Here is a 23,819-nt window from a genome sequence, read left to right as displayed (position 1 = left end):
AGTTTCATGCTGCAGGTAAACATCTCTGGGACAAATTAACATGCAGTTAACAATGCATTTAAAATGTGCTCTATTATTACATTACAGAAGAGATAACTGCTCATTATTCATCATCATATTGTTGCAGTGAGAGATGATCCAGTCAGGACACAAAACAAAGAAAGCACAACAGTTAGAACAATACATTACTGTGTTTTTACAAACAGCTTCTTCAGGTGTTTATAAATTTCTTTCATTTGTAGTCCGTACATGATAGGATTAAAGAGAGTGTGATACATTACCATTTGTAATGACATTATTAATCTTATAGTTTTTGGAAAGTCCAAATTCAGCTGACCTGTAAGGACATCATACAAGCACAAACAGGAGAAGTTGACTAAAACTATGAGGTGAGGTAAACATGTCTGTGCAGCTTTTTTTCTGACTTCTCTGCCACTTCGATAGGTTATTAAAAATATCCTGGTATATGTGAAAAGTATGAAAAGCACAGGGACAACTGCAACATTCAGCAAAATTAACATATCAAGTAGAATGTGTGCTTTTCTTTCCACACATTGAAGTTTATAAATTGTATTATCACAAAAAACTCCCTCTGAAGTAAACCTGCAGAGTTTTTCATTTGCACTCAAACTTGTTGCAACAGCGATCTGAGGGGCTGGCAGAATCCAAGCTGAAACTATGATCAAATTAACATTTGTTTTTGTCATGATGGTTGGATATCGTAGAGGTTTACATATAGACACATATCTGTCATAAGACATGGCTGCCAACAGTAAAAACTCTGAAGATCCGAAAGAGTAAAATACGTGATACTGAAACAGGCATGCCGAATATGAAATCTTCAGTTTATCAGATAAAATATCAGTCAGAAGCTTTGGGTACACAGTAGAGCTGAAAAGAACAGAGTTCAGTAGCAAAGCTGCAATGAAAATGTACATGGGTTCATGGAGGTTTTGGTGAATACAGATAAGATACACAATAACATAATTACTGCATATTATGAGAATGTATACTATGAATAAAATCACAAAATAAACATATCTGTATTTCTCCAGTTCCACGTATCCACCAAGAGTTATGAATGTTACATTTAATTTATTTTCCATTGATGTTGTTAAAAAAATGAGGCACATCATAAAGAAAGAACAGAGGTAAACATGTCACCTGGAGTGTTTTTCATTTACCTTAAAACACACAGTTTGTGAGTGTTCATCTCCAGAACAAAGTAAGCTGTTTGAGTCTGTGCACAGTTATTTTTTATCATTTTGCTTTTTTCCTCCATGGATCTCATTAAAGATCCTCAGCAGTAACAACTATCATGTAAACAACTTAATGAAACTGTGAATACCTAAAGGCCAGAGGTGGAAAAAGTTATCGCTAAAGTTAGTTGTTTTTTTGAATCACTCTTTTTACACATGTGGGGCACTAGATCAGACAAAATTTACTCTAAATGAGAAAATTGGCCCTGCTATGGATTTACTTTTTCAAGAAGTATTATTATCCTAATCTTTCCTCTAGCCTGAGCATACAGATGCAGAAATGCTGGAGTTTCTCCTCCCAAACAAAGGCCTTTGTCAGTTGCCAGTCAAATTCCAGGCATGCGGTTTAACATCCTGTCTGCCACAACCCCTTGTCTGCTAATTTTGTCCTTACTGTCTGTAGTTCACCAACAACATCTTTTGCCTGATCCTGGCAACTTAACCCCGAAATTCCACTGAATGCGTAACGGCTGCAGATCCGTCGGTGGAGCAGTTACGCATTCATTATAATCAGAGATTCCACTGACTCCGTATCTGCTGCGTAGTGAGTCTGTCGTCGCAGGGCCATCCGTCAGCTCTCGCAACACTTGCGCAGAGCTTCTATTTTTGACGGACGATGGAGCACGGCGTATCAATTCAGCACAGAGCAGATCGTTCGGGGCAGGAAGTGGTGCACAGACACAAAATAAAACATCCGGTATATTTAAAAAATAAAATACCTCGGGTTCGTGGCGGATTGTATTTCACAACTTGAAGACGTCATGATAGGCAGGGACAGACCTGAAGTCAACAGGTTAGAGGTTTTTACTCGTCTTTTCACCCCACTGACACCATGGATGAGGAGATGTTGATTCTGGAGGTCCAAAATCATACAATTATCTATGACCCGTCACATCCTTTATATAAAGACAACCATAAAAAAGAAATGGCTTGGAAAACCATTGCAGGAGTAATGTGAGTGGCTGGTAAGTTACTAATATAGTCCAATAAATGTTGTTTGAAAGCAAATGATCTGTTCTTGTACACTAAATGAGACATCCTCTAGTTATATATGTAGAAAATCCGGTTATATCACTTGATTACGCATGAATTTGCGAGATCTCGTGTGTCTTCGGGACCCCGCTGTCCGCAACAGTGCTAATCACCGACAGATCCGGTGTGTGTTGACAGACTGCGGAGATACCCAGCCGTTGTGGACGGACTCTCGGAATCCTCATCTGCCATGCTGTGGATCTTACTGTGGATCTTACTGTGGATATTACGAGGTTACACACTGCTGTTCTGCCCACAGACACCTGGCTCCTGATACCCAGTTAAAGCTAGCTCTCTGCTAGCCCTCCTCCACCGCATCATGCTGCCGCTGTACTACTCCTCTGATCTCCACTCCTTCAACCAGCTCCTGCCTCTGGACTGCTTGGACATTCTCAAAGACAAAGGGATACTTCGCCAACGTTGCCATGTTCCATCTGTAAGTTTCCATCCCATAACTCCATCCCATCCATATGGTCCTGTTGCACTTCTACACCATATTACATCATCGCAACAAGCAACACGTGAATCTGTTATTGGCTGTGTATACCGAGGAAATGGATGGAAAATGGGCAAAGCACCATCAAATTTAACTTTCACATTGACAACACTGTCTGTTAATCTGTCATTGACCCTCTGGATGAACTACAATGCTTCAACTTCAGACAACACGGTAACTTCCCCACACACAGCTGTGTCCACATCCTGGAATTGGTCTGCTCCACCGGTCTCACCATCCACCACCTATCCAGCCTCAACGTTCACATCTCAGATCACCTGGCTATCATCATGGACATCAATATCCCGACTCCCACCCCAAAATAGAAATCAGCGTCAGCTGCATTGTGAGCTGGGTGGCGAAAAAAAAAAAAACAGACCCGGGGGAGGGGGGGTAATATTGGTCCATGCCTCACTGGGTCTGTCCGGTACCACAAGCGCAAGCACAAAAACACACACATTCAGAGATGAATGAAGATTCCCTAAACCGCATCACATGAGAATGCCCGTGAGGAATGAAGGCTGAGAACAGTAAACCTGCTGCTGTGAAAAAAGTTTAAATGAACATTACACACTGTAACTGTCAACAAGGAGCAGAGTAGGGTTGAAAACACAACGCTCCATGTGACGAGAGTCTGGAGGGGAGTGCGCAGTCGGATCACTCATAAACAATCACTTTGATAAAACACCCACAACAGAGTGAGTCATGGAAAAGAAGAGATATCCCGTGGGTAAAAAGGAATGAAATGTGGTGATGCAGTACCATCGCCTCATGTTATGTGTTTTTAAGCATGCCATGGTGGCTGGGCCCCTCTCCCCTGGGTCCATATTTATTCTTTTTTTCATACATGGCCCTAATACGCAGTCGTAGTAGACTGGGTGATAAATTAATTATTTAATATGCCAGAACATGATTGTGTCCGCTGAACACCAGCCAATGTTTTATTAGGTTGGATGATTAAGGTAAAATGTAAATGATGTCACTCCGGTCAAACCTAAACTCAGCAATGATCAGCCTCACGTGGGACTGATGAAAATGACAAACGATGTAAAAGTGTCTCTTGCTGACCGACAGACTCTCATACTCTCTACTGGTTTTTTTTTTTAACTTTAATAATATCCATAATAAATCTGTAGGTTGGAAAAAACAGATCACGGAAAGGAAAAAAGCTTCTAGAGCGATCTTTCTCTTAATTTATTATGTAGAAATATGTTTGTGGTGTTTTTTTTGTTCAGAGTCACAATAAAACATATTTTAACTACATGGTGAATCATATAAATAAAATATAAAACTTGTCGTGACACACTTAATCTGTGATCTGTCTTCACTCGGTTTGTAACGACAGCGATGTTGCGATGTATAACATCAGTCCGATCAGCTGCTGCGTCTAATCAATAACCGATGTGGGGCCAATAAGGGCCTTGGAATGCACTGACAGACTAGGGAGCAGGGGGAGGGGGTATGACAATGTGTGCTTTTCTTTCCACACACTGAAGTTTATAAATTGTTTTTTTATTTTTATTTTTTTTACAAAAAACTCCCTTTAAAGTAAAGCTGCAGAGTTTTTTATCTGCACTCAAAACAGCTGCCACAGTGACCTGAGGGGCTGGCAGAATCCAAGCTGAAACTAAGAACAAATTAACATTTAACAAAGGTTGAAGCAATTTGGAATTTGTTTCATAGAAGATGTTGGCATCTCACTCATTCATGTGCAACATTAAATGGACAGCGAGTATATTCCAAAAAGATATTTACTCGTAAAGCAAAGAAAATACACAATATCTAATCTAAAGACTATTTACAGTGTAACAATGTGGGAGACAGATAGTGATGTGAATGCTTGTGTGGCTGTCCAGGGTTTGGTTAGGGCAGATAAAGGAGCAGGTAAAATCAAAATGACACAGTCTTTTGTCTTGGTAGAACAAAAGGACCATGCTAACTTTGAATCAGTGTCTGTTAAAAAGGCCAATTTCAAGTGTACTGTATGTGAGTTATTGTAGTAGACCCAAACTGAATTTGTTAGTTGGTAAAGGCCTGGTTTCTGACTAACAATCAATTTCAAATGACATGGCTAAATAAACATCACAACAGTTGTACTGACCAAACACACATCAAAATATCAAAACCCATTGAGTGATGGGAGCTGATGGGAGTTGTGTCACCTTTGACCAAAGCTCCATTTTTGAGGCTGAAATGAAAGTGCTGGTGCATTTTTCATTCAATTCCATTTTTATATACAAATGAACACTTGTGGCATACCTGTGGCCCCTACAGTGTTGTTGATTTTTTGTTAAGTTTGAAGATATAATTTTTGAAGTTATTTATACATGTTAAAAATGAATGTGTTAAAAGACAAATGCAGAGCACAGATTAACTTGAGTGAGCATATTTAAGAACACATTATGGGATCAACAGTGACACTGATCATCATTAGATGCTCTCTGTTTAGTGAGTATGTCAGTGCATTTATCAAACAAATTAACAATGCATTTAAAATATGCTCTATTATTACATTAAAGAAGAGATAACTGCTCATTATTCATCATCACATTGTTGCAGTGAGAGATGATCCAGTCAGGACACAAAACAAAGAAAGCACAACAGTTAGAACAATACATTACTGTGTTTTTACAAACAGCTTCTTCAGGTGTTTATAAATTTCTTTCATTTGTAGTCCGTACATGATAGGATTAAAGAGAGGTTGATACATTACCATTTGTAATGACATTATTAATCTTATAGTTTTTGGAAAATCCAAATTCAGCTGACCTGTAAGGACATCATACACACACAAACAGGAGAAGTTGAATAAAACTATGAGGTGAGGTAAACATGTCTGTGCAGCTTTTTTTCTGACTTCTCTGCCACTTCGATAGGTTATTAAAAATATCCTGGTGTATGTGAAAAGTATGAAAAGCACAGGGATAATTGCAACATTCAGCAAAATTAACATATCAACTATAATGTGTGCTTTTCTTTCCACACATTGAAGTTTATAAATTGTATTATCACAAAAAACTCCTTCTGAAGTAAACCTGCAGAGTTTTTGATTAGCACTCAAACTTGTTGTAACAGCCATTTGTGGGGCTGGCAGAATCCAAGCTGAAATTAAGAACAAAGTAACATTTGTTTTTGTCATGATGGTTGGATATCGTAGAGGTTTACATATAGACACATATCTGTCATAAGACATGGCTGCCAACAGTAAAAACTCTGAAGATCCGAAAGAGTAAAATACGTGAAACTGAAACAGACATGCAGAATATGAAATCCTCCGTTTATCAGATAAAATATCAGTCAGAAGCTTTGGGTACACAGTAGAGCTGAAAAGAACAGAGTTCAGTAGCAAAGCTGCAATGAAAATGTACATGGGTTCATGGAGGTTTTGGTGAATACAAATAAGATACACAATAACATAATTACTGCATATTATGAGAATATATACTATGAATAACAACACAAAATAAACATATCTGTATTTCTCCAGTTCCACGTATCCACCAAGAGTTATGAATGTTACATTTAATTTATTTTCCATTGATGTTGTTTAAAAAATGAGGCACATCATGAAGAAAGAACAGAGGTAAACATGTCACCTGAGAGTGTTTTTCATTTACCTGACCTTAAAACACACAGTTTGTGAGTGTTCATCTCAAGAACAAAGTAAGCTGTTTGAGTCTGTGCCCAGTTATTTTTATCATATTGCTTTTTTCCTCCATGGATCTCATTAAAACTGCTCAGCAGTAACAAACAACTTAATGAAACTGTGGATACCTAAAGGCCAGAGGTGGAAAAAGTTATCGCTAAAGTCAATAGGTTTATTCTAAACTACTCTTTTTACACTTGTTGGGCTCTAGATCAAACAAAATTTACTCTAAATGAGAAAAGTGGCCACTTCTCCCTGCTATGGATTTACCTTAAAAAATATATATTATTACCCTATTCTCTCATCTAGCCTGAGCATACAGATGCAGAAATGCTGGAGTCTCTCCTCCCAAACAAAGGCCTTTGTCAGTTGCCAGTCAAATTTCAGGCATGCGGTTTAACATCCTGTCTGCCACAACCCCTTCTCTGCAAATTTTTTCCTTACTGTCTGTAGTTCACCAACAACATCTTTTGCCTGATCCTGGCAACTTAACCCCGAAATTCCACTGAATGCGTAACGGCTGCAGATCCGTCGGTGGAGCCGTTACACATTCATCATAATCACTGTGTGAGATTCCACTGACTCCGTATCTGCTGCGTAGTGAGTCTGTCGTCGCAGGGCCATCCGTCAGCTCTCGCAAAACTTGCGCAGAGCTTCTATTTCTGATGGATGACGGAGCGCGGCGCATCAATTCAGCACAGAGCAGATCGTTCGGGGCAGGAAGTCGTGCACAGACACAAAATAAAACATCCGGTATATTTAAAAAATAAAATACCTCGGGTTCGTGGCGGATTGTATTTCACAACTTGAAGACGTCATGATAGGCGGGGACCTGAAGTCAACAGGTTAGAGGTTTTTACTCGTCTTTTCATCCCACTGACACCATGGATGAGGAGATGTTGATTCTGGAGGTCCAAAATCATACAATTATCTATGACCCGTCACATCCTTTATATAAAGACAACCATAAAAGGGAAATGGCTTGGAAAAACATTGCAGGAGTAATGTGAGTGGCTGGTAAGTTACTAATATGGTCCAATAAATGTTGTTTGAAAGCAAATGATGATGAAAATCCGGTTATATCACTTGATTATGCGTGAATTTACGAGATCTCGTGCGTCGTCAGGACTCCGATGTCCGCAACAGCGCTAATCACAGACAGATCCGGTGTGTGTTGACAGACTGCGGAGATACGCAGCTCCTAACACCACAAAGACGGCGGTGTAACTTTGTCTCTCTCCTCCACAACACCATACGACAGGACCCAACAGCTCATTTCACAGTATCTTCCTGTCCAAGTGTTGTCTGTCCTATTGGGTTCGCTCGTTTCCTCCGTTGGCTATCACCATTGGCTACCACGGCACCAGGCTCAACCCACCGAGGCAGCTGGCAAGCTGGGTGCCTGACTCTGCTTCCAGGCGGCTTCAGGCTGTTGGTCCCCCAGCTACATTTCCTCCACGGACTGCCAGAATCCTCATCTGCCATGCTGTGGATCTTACTGTGGATATTACTAGGTTACACACTGCTGTTCTGCCCACAGACACCTGGCTCCTGGTACCCAGTTAAAGCTAGCTCGCTGCTAGCCCTCCTCCACCGCATCATGCTGCCGCTGTACTACTCCTCTGATCTCCACTCCTTCAACCAGCTCCTACCTCTGAACTGCTTGGACATTCTCAAAGACAAAGGGATGCTTCGCCAATGTTGCCATGTTCCATCTGTAAGTTTCCATCCCATAACTCCATCCCATCCATATGGTCCTGTTGCACTTCTACACCACATTACACCATCACAACAAGCAACACGTGAATCTGTTCATTTTCCATCCATTTCCTCGGTCTACACAGCCAATAATAAAGCACCATCAAATTTAACTTTCACATTGACAACACTGTCTGTTAATCTGTCACTGACCCTCTGGATGAACTACAATGCTTCAACTTCACACAACACGGCAACTTCCCCACACACAGCTGTGTCCACATCCTGGAATTGGTCTGCTCCACCGGTCTCACCATCCACCACCCATCCAGCCTCAACCTTCACATCTCAGATCAGCTGCATTGTGAGCTGGGCGGCAGGCAAAGGCGGCTGGCTCTGGTGACGTGGAATGTTACCTCACTGATGTGGAGGAGCCCAAACTTGTGCCAGGGTTGGATAAGATTCGCCCTGAGATGCTGAAGGTTCTGGACACTGTTGATCTGTCATAGTTGACACGCCTCTTCAGTGTCACATGGGGGTCTGGGACAGTGCCTGTGGAGTGGCAGACCGGGGTAGTGGTTCCAAATTTCAAAAAAGGGGACACAAGGGTGTGTTCCAATTAAAGTGGAATCACATTGCTCAGCTTCCGCAGGAAATTTACTCCAGGGTGCTGGAAAGAGGTTCATTTGTGAATTTAAACTGAATAGGAGTAAATGCAGCAGCATTTCCTAGCCTATATAAGAAAATCAGCAAGGATTTTAGTACAATGTATTGACCTGTAATCAATGATGTGGTTTATGTGTGTTTTTAAGTATTATTGTTGTGATATTCATGTAGCTACATCATTTAAAGTTGTCTGTTAATCTTGCTTTAAACAGTCACTCGTACATGCAAACTAACTCCACTCACTTCTTTGATTTGCTCACACACTGATTTACATACAATATACTTTAAATTAGCCTACAACTACCTTGTAGTTTTATGCACACACACACACACACACACACACAGCTTTTCTCTCTTTTGTAAGCCTACACTGTAGATAATCTTAAATTAGAACTTGTAGACCTCTATACATAGATTGCGGCTTTTGTGGTTCTTTTGGCTTCATCAGACTGGGACCTCCAGCACTCATTGGGAAGGTTTGCAGCTGAGTGTGAGGCGGTTGGGATGAGAGTCAGCACATCCAAGTCTGAGGCCATGGTTCTCTGCTGGAAAATGGTTGACTACTCCCTCTGGGTGGGGAGAGAGGTACTGCCTCAAGCGAAGGAGTTCAAGTATCTCTGGGTCTTGTTCAGCAGTGAGGGAAGAATGGAGCATGAGATGGACAGGTGGTTTGGTGCAGCATCAGCAGGGATGTGGGTGTTGTACTCGACCGTTGTGGTGAAGAAGGACTTGAGCCAGAAGGCAAAGCTCTCGATTTACTGGTCCATATATGTTCCAACCCTTACCTATGGTCCTGAGCTTAGGGAAGTGACCGAAAGAATGACATTGCAGATACAAGCGGCTGAAATGAGTTTCCTCCGTAGGGTGCCTGGGCTCAGTCTTAGAGATAGGGTCAGGAGCTCAGACTTCCGGAGAGAGCTTGGAGTAGAGCTGCTGCTCCTTCACGTCGAAAGGTGAAGTGAGGTTGTTTGGGCATCTGGTAAGGAGGCCTCCCGTGCACCTCCTGTTAGAGGTGTTCTGGGCACGTCTAGCTGGTAGGAGGCCCTTGGGAAGACCTAGAACACGGTTGAGGGATTATATCTCTCTCCTGGCCTGGGAATGCGGCCCTCTCCTCAATAAAATCATACCTCTGAAACAGACAGCAATGCATCAACATCAACAACTGCACCTCCTCCACTGCTCCTACCTCCCAAGGCGTCCCCTAGGGTTCAGTGCTTGGTTCCTTCCTGTTCATTCTCTATATACTCTCACTCTGCAACATCATACTCTGCCATGGCCACTGTTTTCACTGCTACACCGACAGCAATCATTTTGAATGCAACCCACTTCACACTGGCCAATTGCCTCACAGACATCAAATCCTGGATCCAACTACCTTCAACTTGTCACACCGCGGTGAGGTGGTGTTTTATTTTGTGTTCTGGCCTTGTTATTTCCTGTTTTATTTTGAAACAGTAACTCTCCTCTCATTTCAGCTCACTTGCCCTTCCCCGTGTGTCATCTGTCTGATTGTCTCCCCTCATTACCGATTGTGTTCACCTGAAAATACAACGCTCCATGTGATGAGAGTCTGGAGGGGAGCGCGCAGTCGGATCACTCATAAACAATCACTCTGATAAAACACCCACAACAGAGTGAGTCATGGATAAGAAGAGATATGCCGTGGGTAAAAAGGAATGAAATGTGGTGATGCAGTACCATCGCCTCATGTTATGTGTTTTTAAGCATGCCATGGTGGCTGGGCCCCTCTCCCCTGGGTCCATATTTATTCTTTTTTTCATACATGGCCCTAATACACAGTCGTAGTAGACCGGGTGATAAATTAATTATTTAATATCCCAGAACATGATTGTGTCTGCTGAACACCAGCCAATGTTTTATTAGGTTGGATGATTAAGGTATAATGTAAATGATGTCACTCAGATCAAACCTAAACTTAAGCAATGATCAGCCTCACGTGGGACTGATGAAAATGACAAACGATATAAAAGTGTCTCTTGCTGACCGACAGACTCTCATACTCTCTACTGTTTGTGTTTTTTACTTTAATAATATCCATAATAAATCTGTAGGTTGGAAAAAACAGATCACGAAAAGAAAAAAAGCTTCTAGAGCGATCTTTCTCTTAATTTATTATAAATGTAGAAATATGTTTGTGGTGTTTTTTTTGTTCAGAGCTACAATAAAACTGATGTTAACTACATGGTGAATCATATGAATAAAATATAAAACTTGTGTTGACACACTTTAGTTTAATCTGTGATCTGTCTTCACTCCGGTTTGAAACTACAGCGATGTTGCGATGTATAACATCAGTCCCATCAGCTGCTGTGTCTAATCAATAACCGATGTCCAGTCAGGGGGCGGGGCCACCGCTAAAAGACTTCCGCATAGATGCTCTTGTACATCCTCGCTTGTGCCTCCTCCGATATGCCTCCTCTCTCCCCTATCCTCTATCCTCCTAGCACAAATAAGAGCTTTGGAACGGTTGTAAAGATGGCGCCCGCAAAAGAACTTCCGGTTCAAGCGAGGGTAGAGGAGGCGAAAATTAAGGGCCTTGGAACGCACTGACAGACTAGGGAGCAGGGGGAGGGGGCATGACAATGTGTGCTTTTCTTTCCACACACTGAAGTTTATAAAAAAAAATATTTTTTTTTTAACAAAAAACTCCCTTTAAAGTAAAGCTGCAGAGTTTTTTATTTGCACTCAAACCAGCTGCCACAGTGACCTGAGGGGCTGGCAGAATCCAAGCTGAAACTAAGAACATATTAACATTTGTTTTTGTCATGATGGTTGGATATTGTAGAGGTTTACATATAGACACATATCTGTCATAAGACATGGCTGCCAACAGTAAAAACTCTGAACTTCCTAAAGAGTAAAATATTTCAAACTGAAACAGACATGCAGAATATGAAATCCTCAGTTTATCAGATAAAATATCAGTCAGAAGCTTTGGGTACACAGTAGAGCTGAAAAGAACAGAGTTCAGTAGCAAAGCTGCAATGAAAATGTACATGGGTTCATGGAGGTTTTGGTGAATATAGATAAGATACACAATAACATAATTACTGCATATCATGAGAATATATACTATGAATAAAATCACAAAATAAATGTTTCTGTATTTCTCCATTTCCACGTATCCACCAATAGTTATAAATGTTACATTTAATGTATTTTCCATTGATTTTGTTAAAAAAATTAAGCACTTCATAAAGAAAGAATAGCTACTGAATTAACATGTCATCTGGAGTGTTTTCCATTTATCAGTTTTTTTTTATTATCAGATTGCTTTTTTCCTCTATGGATCTCATTGAAACTGCTCAGCAATAACAACTATCATGTAAACGACTTAATGAAAGTGTGGATACCTAAAGGCCAGTCGGTTTTTTCAAACTTTTCTTTTTACACACGGCATTAGATCAAAACAAACTTATTCTAAATGACATATTTGGCCACTTGTACCTTAATCTATCCTCTTACTTTAGTATTCAAATGCAGCCACTTGGAGTTCCTCCTCTCAAACTAGAAGACAGAAAAGCAGCCGTTTTGTAAATGGAGACCTAGAGATTCTGTGTAATACAGTCAAGGGGAAAGTCATTATTTTTTGTAACTTGTTGTAAATTCAGCTAATGTCAGCCCCGTGTCTCATTACAGCCAAGGACTGGCCAGGCCTCTACAGAGTGACATGGATCTGTACTGTTACATCAATGATTAGAATAGACTCTAAAATGTAAGTTCTTTTTTTTCACAGCCATGTCTGTAGTTAGGCAGCTCAGTATCCGCTCTACTGGCAGTTGTTAATTATTAAATCATACCGATCTTAAATGAGACAGAGAGGCAAGACACAGTATGTTTAACTTCTCAGACAATTTACATAGAAGAAGTAATATTTCACATATACTGTGGGACAGACGGGACGTGCACTTTACCATCTGTGAATTTGTCAAAAAAGTGAAAAATGTCAGGAACACAAGAGTAAACAGGATGCACAATATCTATTAATGCTATCCCTCATACGGAGGTACGGAAATAATGTTCAAAGGGTTCAAAAGTGGGATTACAGTAAATAATTATTAATTTTAATGAAATATGATATGTCTTGATGTCAACTCAATATGTGACCCAAATTAGTCTAATTTTATTTCCAATTTGGAACTCTGACTAATAATTAACTTAATAATAATAATAATAATAATTAAATCTCCATATTAACATTTAACATTTAGTGTTTCCCTCTCTGTGTGCTGCAGTTTCATGCTGCAGGTAAACATCTCTGGGACAAATTAACATGCAGTTAACAATGCATTTAAAATATGCTCTATTATTACATTACAGAAGAGATAACTGCTCATTATTCATCATCATATTGTTGCAGTGATAGATGATCCAGTCAGGACACAAAACAAAGAAAGCACAACAGTTAGAACAATACATTACTGTGTTTTTACAAACAGCTTCTTCAGGTGTTTATAAATTTCTTTCATTTGTAGTCCGTACATGATCGGATTAAAGAGAGTGTGATACATTACCATTTGTAATGACATTATTAATCTTATAGTTTTTGGAAAGTCCAAATTCAGCTGACCTGTAAGGACATCATACAAGCACAAACAGGAGAAGTTGACTAAAACTATGAGGTGAGGTAAACATGTCTGTGCAGCTTTTTTTCTGACTTCTCTGCCACTTCGATAGGTTATTAAAAATATCCTGGTGTATGTGAAAAGTATGAAAAGCACAGGGACAACTGCAACATTCAGCAAAATTAACATATCAAGTAGAATGTGTGCTTTTCTTTCCACACATTGAAGTTTATAAATTGTATTATCACAAAAAACTCCCTCTGAAGTAAACCTGCAGAGTTTTTCATTTGCACTCAAACTTGTTGCAACAGCGATCTGAGGGGCTGGCAGAATCCAAGCTGAAACTATGATCAAATTAACATTTGTTTTTGTCATGATGGTTGGATATCGTAGAGGTTTACATATAGACACATATCTGTCATAAGACATGGCTGCCAACAGTAAAAACTCTGAAGATCCGAAAGAGTAAAATACGTGATACTGAAACAGGCATGCAGAATATGAAATCTTCAGTTTATCAGATAAAATATCAGTCAGAAGCTTTGGGTACACAGTAGAGCTGAAAAGAACAGAGTTCAGTAGCAAAGCTGCAATGAAAATGTACATGGGTTCATGGAGGTTTTGGTGAATACAGATAAGATACACAATAACATAATTACTGCATATTATGAGAATGTATACTATGAATAAAATCACAAAATAAACATATCTGTATTTCTCCAGTTCCACGTATCCACCAAGAGTTATGAATGTTACATTTAATTTATTTTCCATTGATGTTGTTAAAAAAATGAGGCACATCATAAAGAAAGAACAGAGGTAAACATGTCACCTGGAGTGTTCATCTCCAGAACAAAGTAAGCTGTTTGAGTCTGTGCACAGTTATTTTTTATCATTTTGCTTTTTTCCTCCATGGATCTCATTAAAGATCCTCAGCAGTAACAACTATCATGTAAACAACTTAATGAAACTGTGAATACCTAAAGGCCAGAGGTGGAAAAAGTTATCGCTAAAGTTAGTTGTTTTTTTGAATCACTCTTTTTACACATGTGGGGCACTAGATCAGACAAAATTTACTCTAAATGAGAAAATTGGCCCTGCTATGGATTTACTTTTTCAAAAAGTATTATTATCCTAATCTTTCCTCTAGCCTGAGCATACAGATGCAGAAATGCTGGAGTTTCTCCTCCCAAACAAAGGCCTTTGTCAGTTGCCAGTCAAATTCCAGGCATGTGGTTTAACATCCTGTCTGCCACAACCCCTTGTCTGCTAATTTTGTCCTTACTGTCTGTAGTTCACCAACAACATCTTTTGCCTGATCCTGGCAACTTAACCCCGAAATTCCACTGAATGCGTAACGGCTGCAGATCCGTCGGTGGAGCCGTTACGCATTCATTATAATCAGAGATTCCACTGACTCCGTATCCGCTGCGTAGTGAGTCTGTCGTCGCAGGGCCATCCGTCAGCTCTCGCAACACTTGCGCAGAGCTTCTATTTTTGACGGACGATGGAGCACGGCGTATCAATTCAGCACAGAGCAGATCGTTCGGGGCAGGAAGTGGTGCACAGACACAAAATAAAACATCCGGTATATTTAAAAAATAAAATACCTCGGGTTCGTGGCGGATTGTATTTCACAACTTGAAGACGTCATGATAGGCAGGGACAGACCTGAAGTCAACAGGTTAGAGGTTTTTACTCGTCTTTTCACCCCACTGACACCATGGATGAGGAGGATGTTGATTCTGGAGGTCCAAAATCATACAATTATCTATGACCCGTCACATCCTTTATATAAAGACAACCATAAAAAAGAAATGGCTTGGAAAACCATTGCAGGAGTAATGTGAGTGGCTGGTAAGTTACTAATATAGTCCAATAAATGTTGTTTGAAAGCAAATGATCTGTTCTTGTACATTAAATGAGACATCCTCTAGTTATATATGTAGAAAATCCGGTTATATCACTTGATTACGCATGAATTTGCGAGATCTCGTGTGTCTTCGGGACCCCGCTGTCCGCAACAGTGCTAATCACCGACAGATCCGGTGTGTGTTGACAGACTGCGGAGATACCCAGCCGTTGCGGACGGACTCTCGGAATCCTCATCTGCCATGCTGTGGATCTTACTGTGGATCTTACTGTGGCTATTACGAGGTTACACACTGCTGTTCTGCCCACAGACACCTGGCTCCTGATACCCAGTTAAAGCTAGCTCGCTGCTAGCCCTCCTCCACCGCATCATGCTGCCGCTGTACTACTCCTCTGATCTCCACTCCTTCAACCAGCTCCTGCCTCTGGACTGCTTGGACATTCTCAAAAACAAAGGGATACTTCGCCAACGTAGCCATGTTCCATCTGTAAGTTTCCATCCCATAACTCCATCCCATCCATATGGTCCTGTTGCACTTCTACACCATATTACATCATCGCAACAAGCAACACGTGAATCTGTTATTGGCTGTGTATACCGAGGAAATGGATGGAAAATGGGCAAAGCACCATCAAATTTAACTTTCACATTGACAACACTGTCTGTTAATCTGTCACTGACCCTCTGGATGAACTACAATGCTTCAACTTCAGACAACACGGTAACTTCCCCACACACAGCTGTGTCCACATCCTGGAATTGGTCTGCTCCACCGGTCTCACCATCCACCACCTATCCAGCCTCAACGTTCACATCTCAGATCACCTGGCTATCATCATGGACATCAATATCCCCACTCCCACCCCAAAATAGAAATCAGCGTCAGCTGCATTGTGAGCTGGGTGGCGAAAAAAAAAAAAACAGACCCGGGGGAGGGGGGGGTAATATTGGTCCATGCCTCACTGGGTCTGTCCGGTACCACAAGCGCAAGCACAAAAACACACACATTCAGAGATGAATGAAGATTCCCTAAACCGCATCACATGAGAATGCCCGTGAGGAATGAAGGCTGAGAACAGTAAACCTGCTGCTGTGAAAAAAGTTTAAATGAACATTACACACTGTAACTGTCAACAAGGAGCAGAGTAGGGTTGAAAACACAACGCTCCATGTGACGAGAGTCTGGAGGGGAGTGCGCAGTCGGATCACTCATAAACAATCACTTTGATAAAACACCCACAACAGAGTGAGTCATGGAAAAGAAGAGATATCCCGTGGGTAAAAAGGAATGAAATGTGGTGATGCAGTACCATCGCCTCATGTTATGTGTTTTTAAGCATGCCATGGTGGCTGGGCCCCTCTCCCCTGGGTCCATATTTATTCTTTTTTTCATACATGGCCCTAATACGCAGTCGTAGTAGACTGGGTGATAAATTAATTATTTAATATGCCAGAACATGATTGTGTCCGCTGAACACCAGCCAATGTTTTATTAGGTTGGATGATTAAGGTAAAATGTAAATGATGTCACTCCGATCAAACCTAAACTCAGCAATGATCAGCCTCACGTGGGACTGATGAAAATGACAAACGATGTAAAAGTGTCTCTTGCTGACCAACAGACTCTCATACTCTCTACTGTTTTTTTTTTTTTACTTTAATAATATCCATAATAAATCTGTAGGTTGGAAAAAACAGATCACGGAAAGGAAAAAAGCTTCTAGAGCGATCTTTCTCTTAATTTATTATGTAGAAATATGTTTGTGGTGTTTTTTTTTGTTCAGAGTCACAATAAAACATATTTTAACTACATGGTGAATCATATAAATAAAATATAAAACTTGTCGTGACACACTTAATCTGTGATCTGTCTTCACTCGGTTTGTAACGACAGCGATGTTGCGATGTATAACATCAGTCCGATCAGCTGCTGCGTCTAATCAATAACCGATGTGGGGCCAATAAGGGCCTTGGAATGCACTGACAGACTAGGGAGCAGGGGGAGGGGGTATGACAATGTGTGCTTTTCTTTCCACACACTGAAGTTTATAAATTGTTTTTTTATTTTTATTTTTTTTTACAAAAAACTCCCTTTAAAGTAAAGCTGCAGAGTTTTTTATTTGCACTCAAAACAGCTGCCACAGTGACCTGAGGGGCTGGCAGAATCCAAGCTGAAACTAAGAACAAATTAACATTTAACAAAGGTTGAAGCAATTTGGAATTTGTTTCATAGAAGATGTTGGCATCTCACTCATTCATGTGCAACATTAAATGGACAGCGAGTATATTCCAAAAAGATATTTACTCGTAAAGCAAAGAAAATACACAATATCTAATCTAAAGACTATTTACAGTGTAACAATGTGGGAGACAGATAGTGATGTGAATGCTTGTGTGGCTGTCCAGGGTTTGGTTAGGGCAGATAAAGGAGCAGGTAAAATCAAAATGACACAGTCTTTTGTCTTGGTAGAACAAAAGGACCATGCTAACTTTGAATCAGTGTCTGTTAAAAAGGCCAATTTCAAGTGTACTGTATGTGAGTTATTGTAGTAGACCCAAACTGAATTTGTTATTTGGTAAAGGCCTGGTTTCTGACTAACAATCAATTTCAAATGACATGGCTAAATAAACATCACAACAGTTGTACTGACCAAACACACATCAAAATATCAAAACCCATTGAGTGATGGGAGCTGATGGGAGTTGTGTCACCTTTGACCAAAGCTCCATTTTTGAGGCTGAAATGAAAGTGCTGGTGCATTTTTCATTCAATTCCGTTTTTATATACAAATGAACACTTGTGGCATACCTGTGGCCCCTACAGTGTTGTTGATTTTTTGTTAAGTTTGAAGATATAATTTTTTAAGTTATTTATACATGTTAAAAATGAATGTGTTAAAAGACAAATGCAGAGCACGGATTAACTTGAGTGAGCATATTTAAGAACACATTATGGGATCAACAGTGACACTGATCATCATTAGATGCTCTCTGTTTAGTGAGTATGTCAGTGCATTTATCAAACAAATTAACAATGCATTTAAAATATGCTCTATTATTACATTAAAGAAGAGATAACTGCTCATTATTCATCATCACATTGTTGCAGTGAGAGATGATCCAGTCAGGACACAAAACAAAGAAAGCACAACAGTTAGAACAATACATTACTGTGTTTTTACAAACAGCTTCTTCAGGTGTTTATAAATTTCTTTCATTTGTAGTCCGTACATGATAGGATTAAAGAGAGGTTGATACATTACCATTTGTAATGACATTATTAATCTTACAGTTTTTGGAAAATCCAAATTCAGCTGACCTGTAAGGACATCATACACACACAAACAGGAGAAGTTGAATAAAACTATGAGGTGAGGTAAACATGTCTGTGCAGCTTTTTTTCTGACTTCTCTGCCACTTCGATAGGTTATTAAAAATATCCTGGTGTATGTGAAAAGTATGAAAAGCACAGGGATAATTGCAACATTCAGCAAAATTAACATATCAACTATAATGTGTGCTTTTCTTTCCACACATTGAAGTTTATAAATTGTATTATCACAAAAAACTCCTTCTGAAGTAAACCTGCAGAGTTTTTGATTAGCACTCAAACTTGTTGTAACAGCCATTTGTGGGGCTGGCAGAATCCAAGCTGAAACTAAGAACAAAGTAACATTTGTTTTTGTCATGATGGTTGGATATCGTAGAGGTTTACATATAGACACATATCTGTCATAAGACATGGCTGCCAACAGTAAAAACTCTGAAGATCCGAAAGAGTAAAATACGTGAAACTGAAACAGACATGCAGAATATGAAATCCTCCGTTTATCAGATAAAATATCAGTCAGAAGCTTTGGGTACACAGTAGAGCTGAAAAGAACAGAGTTCAGTAGCAAAGCTGCAATGAAAATGTACATGGGTTCATGGAGGTTTTGGTGAATACAAATAAGATACACAATAACATAATTACTGCATATTATGAGAATATATACTATGAATAACAACACAAAATAAACATATCTGTGTTTCTCCAGTTCCACGTATCCACCAAGAGTTATGAATGTTACATTTAATTTATTTTCCATTGATGTTGTTTAAAAAATGAGGCACATCATGAAGAAAGAACAGAGGTAAACATGTCACCTGAGAGTGTTTTTCATTTACCTTAATAACACAGCTTACTTTGTTCTGGAGATTAACACTCACAAACTGTCTGTAAGAGTCTGTGCCCAGTTATTTTTTTTATCATATTGCTTTTTTCCTCCATGGATCTCATTAAAGATCCTCAGCAGTAACAACTAACATGTAAACAGCTTAATGAAACTGTGTATACCTAAAGGCCAGAGGTGGAAAAAGTTATCGCTAAAGTTTTTTTAATCACTCTTTTTTACGTGGGGCACTAGATCAGACAAAATTTACTCTGAATGAGAAAATTGTACACTTATCTCTGCTATGGATTTACTTTTTCAAAAAGTACTATTATCCTAATCTCTCCTCTAGCCTGAGCATACAGATGCAGAAATGCTGGAGTTTCTCCTCCCAAACAAAGGCCTTTGTCAGTTGCCAGTTAAATTCCAGGAATGCGGTTTAACATCCTGTCGCCACAACCCCTTGTCTGCAAATTTTGTCCTTACTGTCTGTAGTTCACCAACAACATCTTTTGCCTGATCCTGGCAACTAAAGACGTCTAACATATCCAACCAACACTCACCCATCTAGAGGCTAGCTCCTAACACCACCAATACGCCGGTGTAGCTTTGTCTCTCCTCCACAACACCAGACGACAGGACCCAACAGCTCATCTCACTGTATCTTCCTGTCCTAGTGTCATCTGTCCTGTTGGGTTTGCTTGTTTCCTCCGCCGGCTATCAACCACGGCACCAGGCTCAACCCACCGAGGCAGCTGACAGGCTGGGTCCCCAACTCTGCTTCCAGGCGGCTTCAGGCTGTGTCCACATCCTGGAATTGGTCTGCTCCACTGGTCTCACCATCCACCACCTATCCAGCCTCAACCTTCACATCTCAGATCACCTGGCTATCATCATGGACATCAATATCCCCACTCCCAACCCAAAATAGAAATTTGCATCAGATGCATTGTGAGCTGGGCGGCAGGCAAAGGTGGCTGGCTCTGGTGACGTGAAATGTTACCTTACTGACGTGGAGGAGCCCAAACTTGTGCCAGGGTTGGATAAGATTCGCCCTGAGATGCAATCGCAAGAATTCTGGAGGGGTCCTGAGAGTTTGCTCATCCAGTCTACATGTGTTTTGTGGACTTGGAGAAGGCTTACCACTGTGTCCCTTGGGGAGTCTTGTGGGGGGTATTGCAGGAATGTGGGGTACTGGGGTCGTTGCTACGAGCTATCCGGACCCTATATAACCAAAGTGAGAGCAGTGTCTGCATGCTCTGCACAACATCAAACACATTCCCAGTGGGTGTTGGCCATCGCCAGGGCTGTCCCTCTGTTGTGCTCAGGGTGAGGCCTTCTGCAGAAAATCCCCTTTTCAACAAGGACTTCTGAAACTCCCAGTCTTTATCTGCGCTAAAGATTAGACTATTGAACACATGTTCATTGCAATTGCCAAAGAAGACTTCCTCAGCAACAAGGAGGAGCCAGAAACTTAATTTGGACGACGGCAAATTATTGAAGCTAACTTTCTTCCGGCGCCTTTTCCAAAGGATTTCTCCCCTTCCTCCACTGGACTGTGAGTAATACTTTATAAATACTTAAAAATTGGACATCTAATAAACACCCTAAAGGTGGGAAAAATGCCTGTCTTTGGGGATGACAAATCTCGAGGAGATTTTGGTGAAATCCACATCATTAAAAGGAAAAATCTCTGTAATTTATAGGACTTTGTTGGACCATCATAGCTCTTCCCTGACCCCACTAAGGAACATATGGCAGAGGGATATGGGATGTGCTTTTGATGAAGATCAGTGGGATACTATATGTCAGAATGTTTTTCCTCACTGTCCTGTAATAAAATGACCGAACAAAATGATAAATTCATGCATAGGATGTACCTTACCCCGTTCCGCTTAAGCAAAATGTTTCCTAACTCATCCCCCAGATGTCATCGTTGTAAAGCAGGTAAAGGGTCAATTATGCATGTTTTTTGAGAGTGCAGAAAATTAAAACATTTCTGGCAGGCGGTACATGACCTAACTGTTAAGGTTGTGGAAACTCCGCTGGACATTACACCAACACGGTACCTCTTTGGTACGGAATTGGAGAAGACAATTGGACACAACACGCAGCAAGAGGATTATCATTATGTCCTTTATAGCAAAGAAATGCTTCTTGCTCAACTGGAATCAACAAAGACCCCGATCATTTAATTTGTTTAAACAAATCCTAAATGAAACTTTAAGACTGGAACAACGCACATATGCCCTAAAGAATAAGGGGGATGACTTCCGGAGGATATGGGGACCGCTTATGGACCTCTGACACTACCATACCATAACAGGGTTTGGCATGCTTATATCACATTCACAAAGGATGAACTGTGAACTATGACCATGGACTGATTTGATTTAATTGGGTGTATTTTTTTTTGTTGTTGTACGTTTTGTACTGTTTTTGTTTTTTTTCTATTCCCTTATTTCCTTAATTGTCTGTTACATTACTAAAATATTACAAAATAAATAAAAAGATAATTGGAAAAAAAAAGTCCTCAATAAACTTCTGTACATCCAGAACTCTGATGCCCATCTGCTCAACCACAACCACTCTGGGGAGACCAAGCATTTTCTATAGCTGCTCCCACATTCTGGAATTCCGTGCCGAAACACATCCTTGATTGTACTGACCTGCCCACCTTCAAAAAACTCACAGAAATTAACTTTACTTTTTGTGTGTGTGTGTGTTATGTCTCTGAGTTCTTTCTGACTGTGCTTTTAAACTGTTTTTAGAATGTGTTGAAACACAAATACTTGAGTCAGCATATTTTAGAGCACATCATGGGATCAACAGTGACACCGGGCGCCATTAGATGCTTTTTGTGCATGATGGGCCTTGTGTTTTGCAGCAGGAATATTTTTTAAAATTCATCAAAAATCTAATTCAATTAATAGAAATATATATACATGCATATTTATCTGTAATACAGCTAAAGCATGAATCACCCCACGTAGCCTTTTATTGGCTGAGCATGGCAGCAGTGACCTGTCCCACAGCAAGCTAGAGACTCACATTAGCAGGGTCTGTCTTAACCAATCACTCAATCAAACACTGAACAAACCTGATAATAAACGATAATAATAAACAGGAACCAGCGACAGGTTGTTTGCACGACTAGTTGTCTATGTTTCCCTCTCTGTGTGCTGCAGGTAAACATCTCTGGGACATGGTATATGAGTAGCCTGGCTAACACCAGACTAATCACAAATGAGATTAGTCTGGACACCAGCAATTCATTTCTCCGTAGACGAGGCGTGGTTTAGGATCCTTCTGAGCCGTTTATTGGGCGCTTAGAATGTCTATCAAAAGCGTCTGTAGGTAGCTCTTAGCCAATCGTATCAGTTATACCAGATGACGTAGTAGAACGACAGAAATTTATGTTTGTTGTGTGTGTGTCCGTGAGAGTGTGTTGCTTGCTGCTTTGCTTCTCCTGTTCTCGCTTTCTGCAAGATTATTTATTTTCACGCTTTATTCCCCCTCATGCCATTCAGCCACACATCCACTGATTTTATGGGCAATAAACAAGCTGCTGCGGGTCTCTGGCGGCTCCGATGTCCCCCGGCTCGTAGTGAGATCACCGGCGTCACGGTAGCGGGGCTAATAGCTAATAGCCCCGCTACCGTAACGCCGTAACGGTAACGTAACGCTACCGATATTAGCCCCGCTACCGTAATGGAGGTGATCTCGCTACGAGCCGGGGGACAGCGGAGCCGCTGAGAGACCTTTCGCCTTTCAACTTTCGCTCTAAACTATTTAAAACACCATCTACAGCTAAAGAGAGTTTCGCGTCTGCTGCAGCCATGTTGGATCTGTAAGAAAACTACAAGCTTCCGTCTGCCGAGTAGTACGCGTCATCGTCTTGCCGTCCCTCCCCGTTCTGTGATTGGATCCCTAAAACAGGGCTAAGAAACCTCTCTGGGGGCGTCCCGGTGGCTCACACTGGTAGAGCGCTTGCCATGTAGGCTGAGGCCTTGCTGCGGCGGAGCTGGGTTCGAATCCGGCCTGAGCTCCCTTTGCCGCATGTCTTCCCCTCTGTCACCCCCTTTCACTCTGTCACTGTCAATAAAGCATAAAAATGCCTAAAAAATAATCTTTAAAAAAAAAAAAAAAGAAACCTCTCTGGTTGCCAGCCTGCCTGGAGGTTCGAAATGAAATTTGAGCGCGCAAGGCAGTATGGGTATACCCAGGCTAGTATATGAGTACATGAATGGCTTTCATGATACAGTTCTGTTGTGCTGTAAATAAAAAGCTTGACTGTTTTTGGATTATATCATTTTTAACTATGTTTGCATTGATATACAAACATGTTGTGTTTGCAAACAGTGTCAGACAACATTATAATTTAAGTTAAGTGGGTATTTCAGTGCATTTAT

General features: G+C 40.6%; 4 protein-coding genes across 4 annotated transcripts; all 4 read right to left on the bottom strand.

The window, feature by feature from the left end:
- Nucleotides 1-185: 185 nt before the first annotated feature.
- LOC131978675 (olfactory receptor 6N2-like) lies at nucleotides 186-1,106 on the bottom strand. The gene has a single exon (XM_059342387.1). The coding sequence runs from the start codon at nucleotides 1,104-1,106 to the stop codon at nucleotides 186-188; it is 921 nt and encodes a 306-aa protein (XP_059198370.1).
- A 4,298-nt stretch (nucleotides 1,107-5,404) lies between these two features.
- LOC131978674 (olfactory receptor 6N2-like) lies at nucleotides 5,405-6,325 on the bottom strand. Its single transcript, XM_059342386.1, has one exon. The coding sequence runs from the start codon at nucleotides 6,323-6,325 to the stop codon at nucleotides 5,405-5,407; it is 921 nt and encodes a 306-aa protein (XP_059198369.1).
- Nucleotides 6,326-13,236: 6,911 nt separating this feature from the next.
- LOC131978673 (olfactory receptor 6N2-like) lies at nucleotides 13,237-14,157 on the bottom strand. The gene has a single exon (XM_059342385.1). It carries the CDS (start codon nucleotides 14,155-14,157, stop codon nucleotides 13,237-13,239), a length of 921 nt encoding a protein of 306 aa, XP_059198368.1.
- A 4,266-nt stretch (nucleotides 14,158-18,423) lies between these two features.
- LOC131978672 (olfactory receptor 6N2-like) lies at nucleotides 18,424-19,344 on the bottom strand. The gene has a single exon (XM_059342383.1). The coding sequence runs from the start codon at nucleotides 19,342-19,344 to the stop codon at nucleotides 18,424-18,426; it is 921 nt and encodes a 306-aa protein (XP_059198366.1).
- Between the last annotated feature and the right edge of the window lie 4,475 nt (nucleotides 19,345-23,819).

The sequence above is a fragment of the Centropristis striata genome, chromosome 10 (assembly GCF_030273125.1).
Source record: "Centropristis striata isolate RG_2023a ecotype Rhode Island chromosome 10, C.striata_1.0, whole genome shotgun sequence".
In the NCBI taxonomy this organism is placed as follows: Eukaryota; Metazoa; Chordata; class Actinopteri; order Perciformes; family Serranidae; genus Centropristis; species Centropristis striata.
Note: the sequence above shows the minus strand (reverse complement) of the source record. Positions and strands in the feature narration are given on the sequence as shown.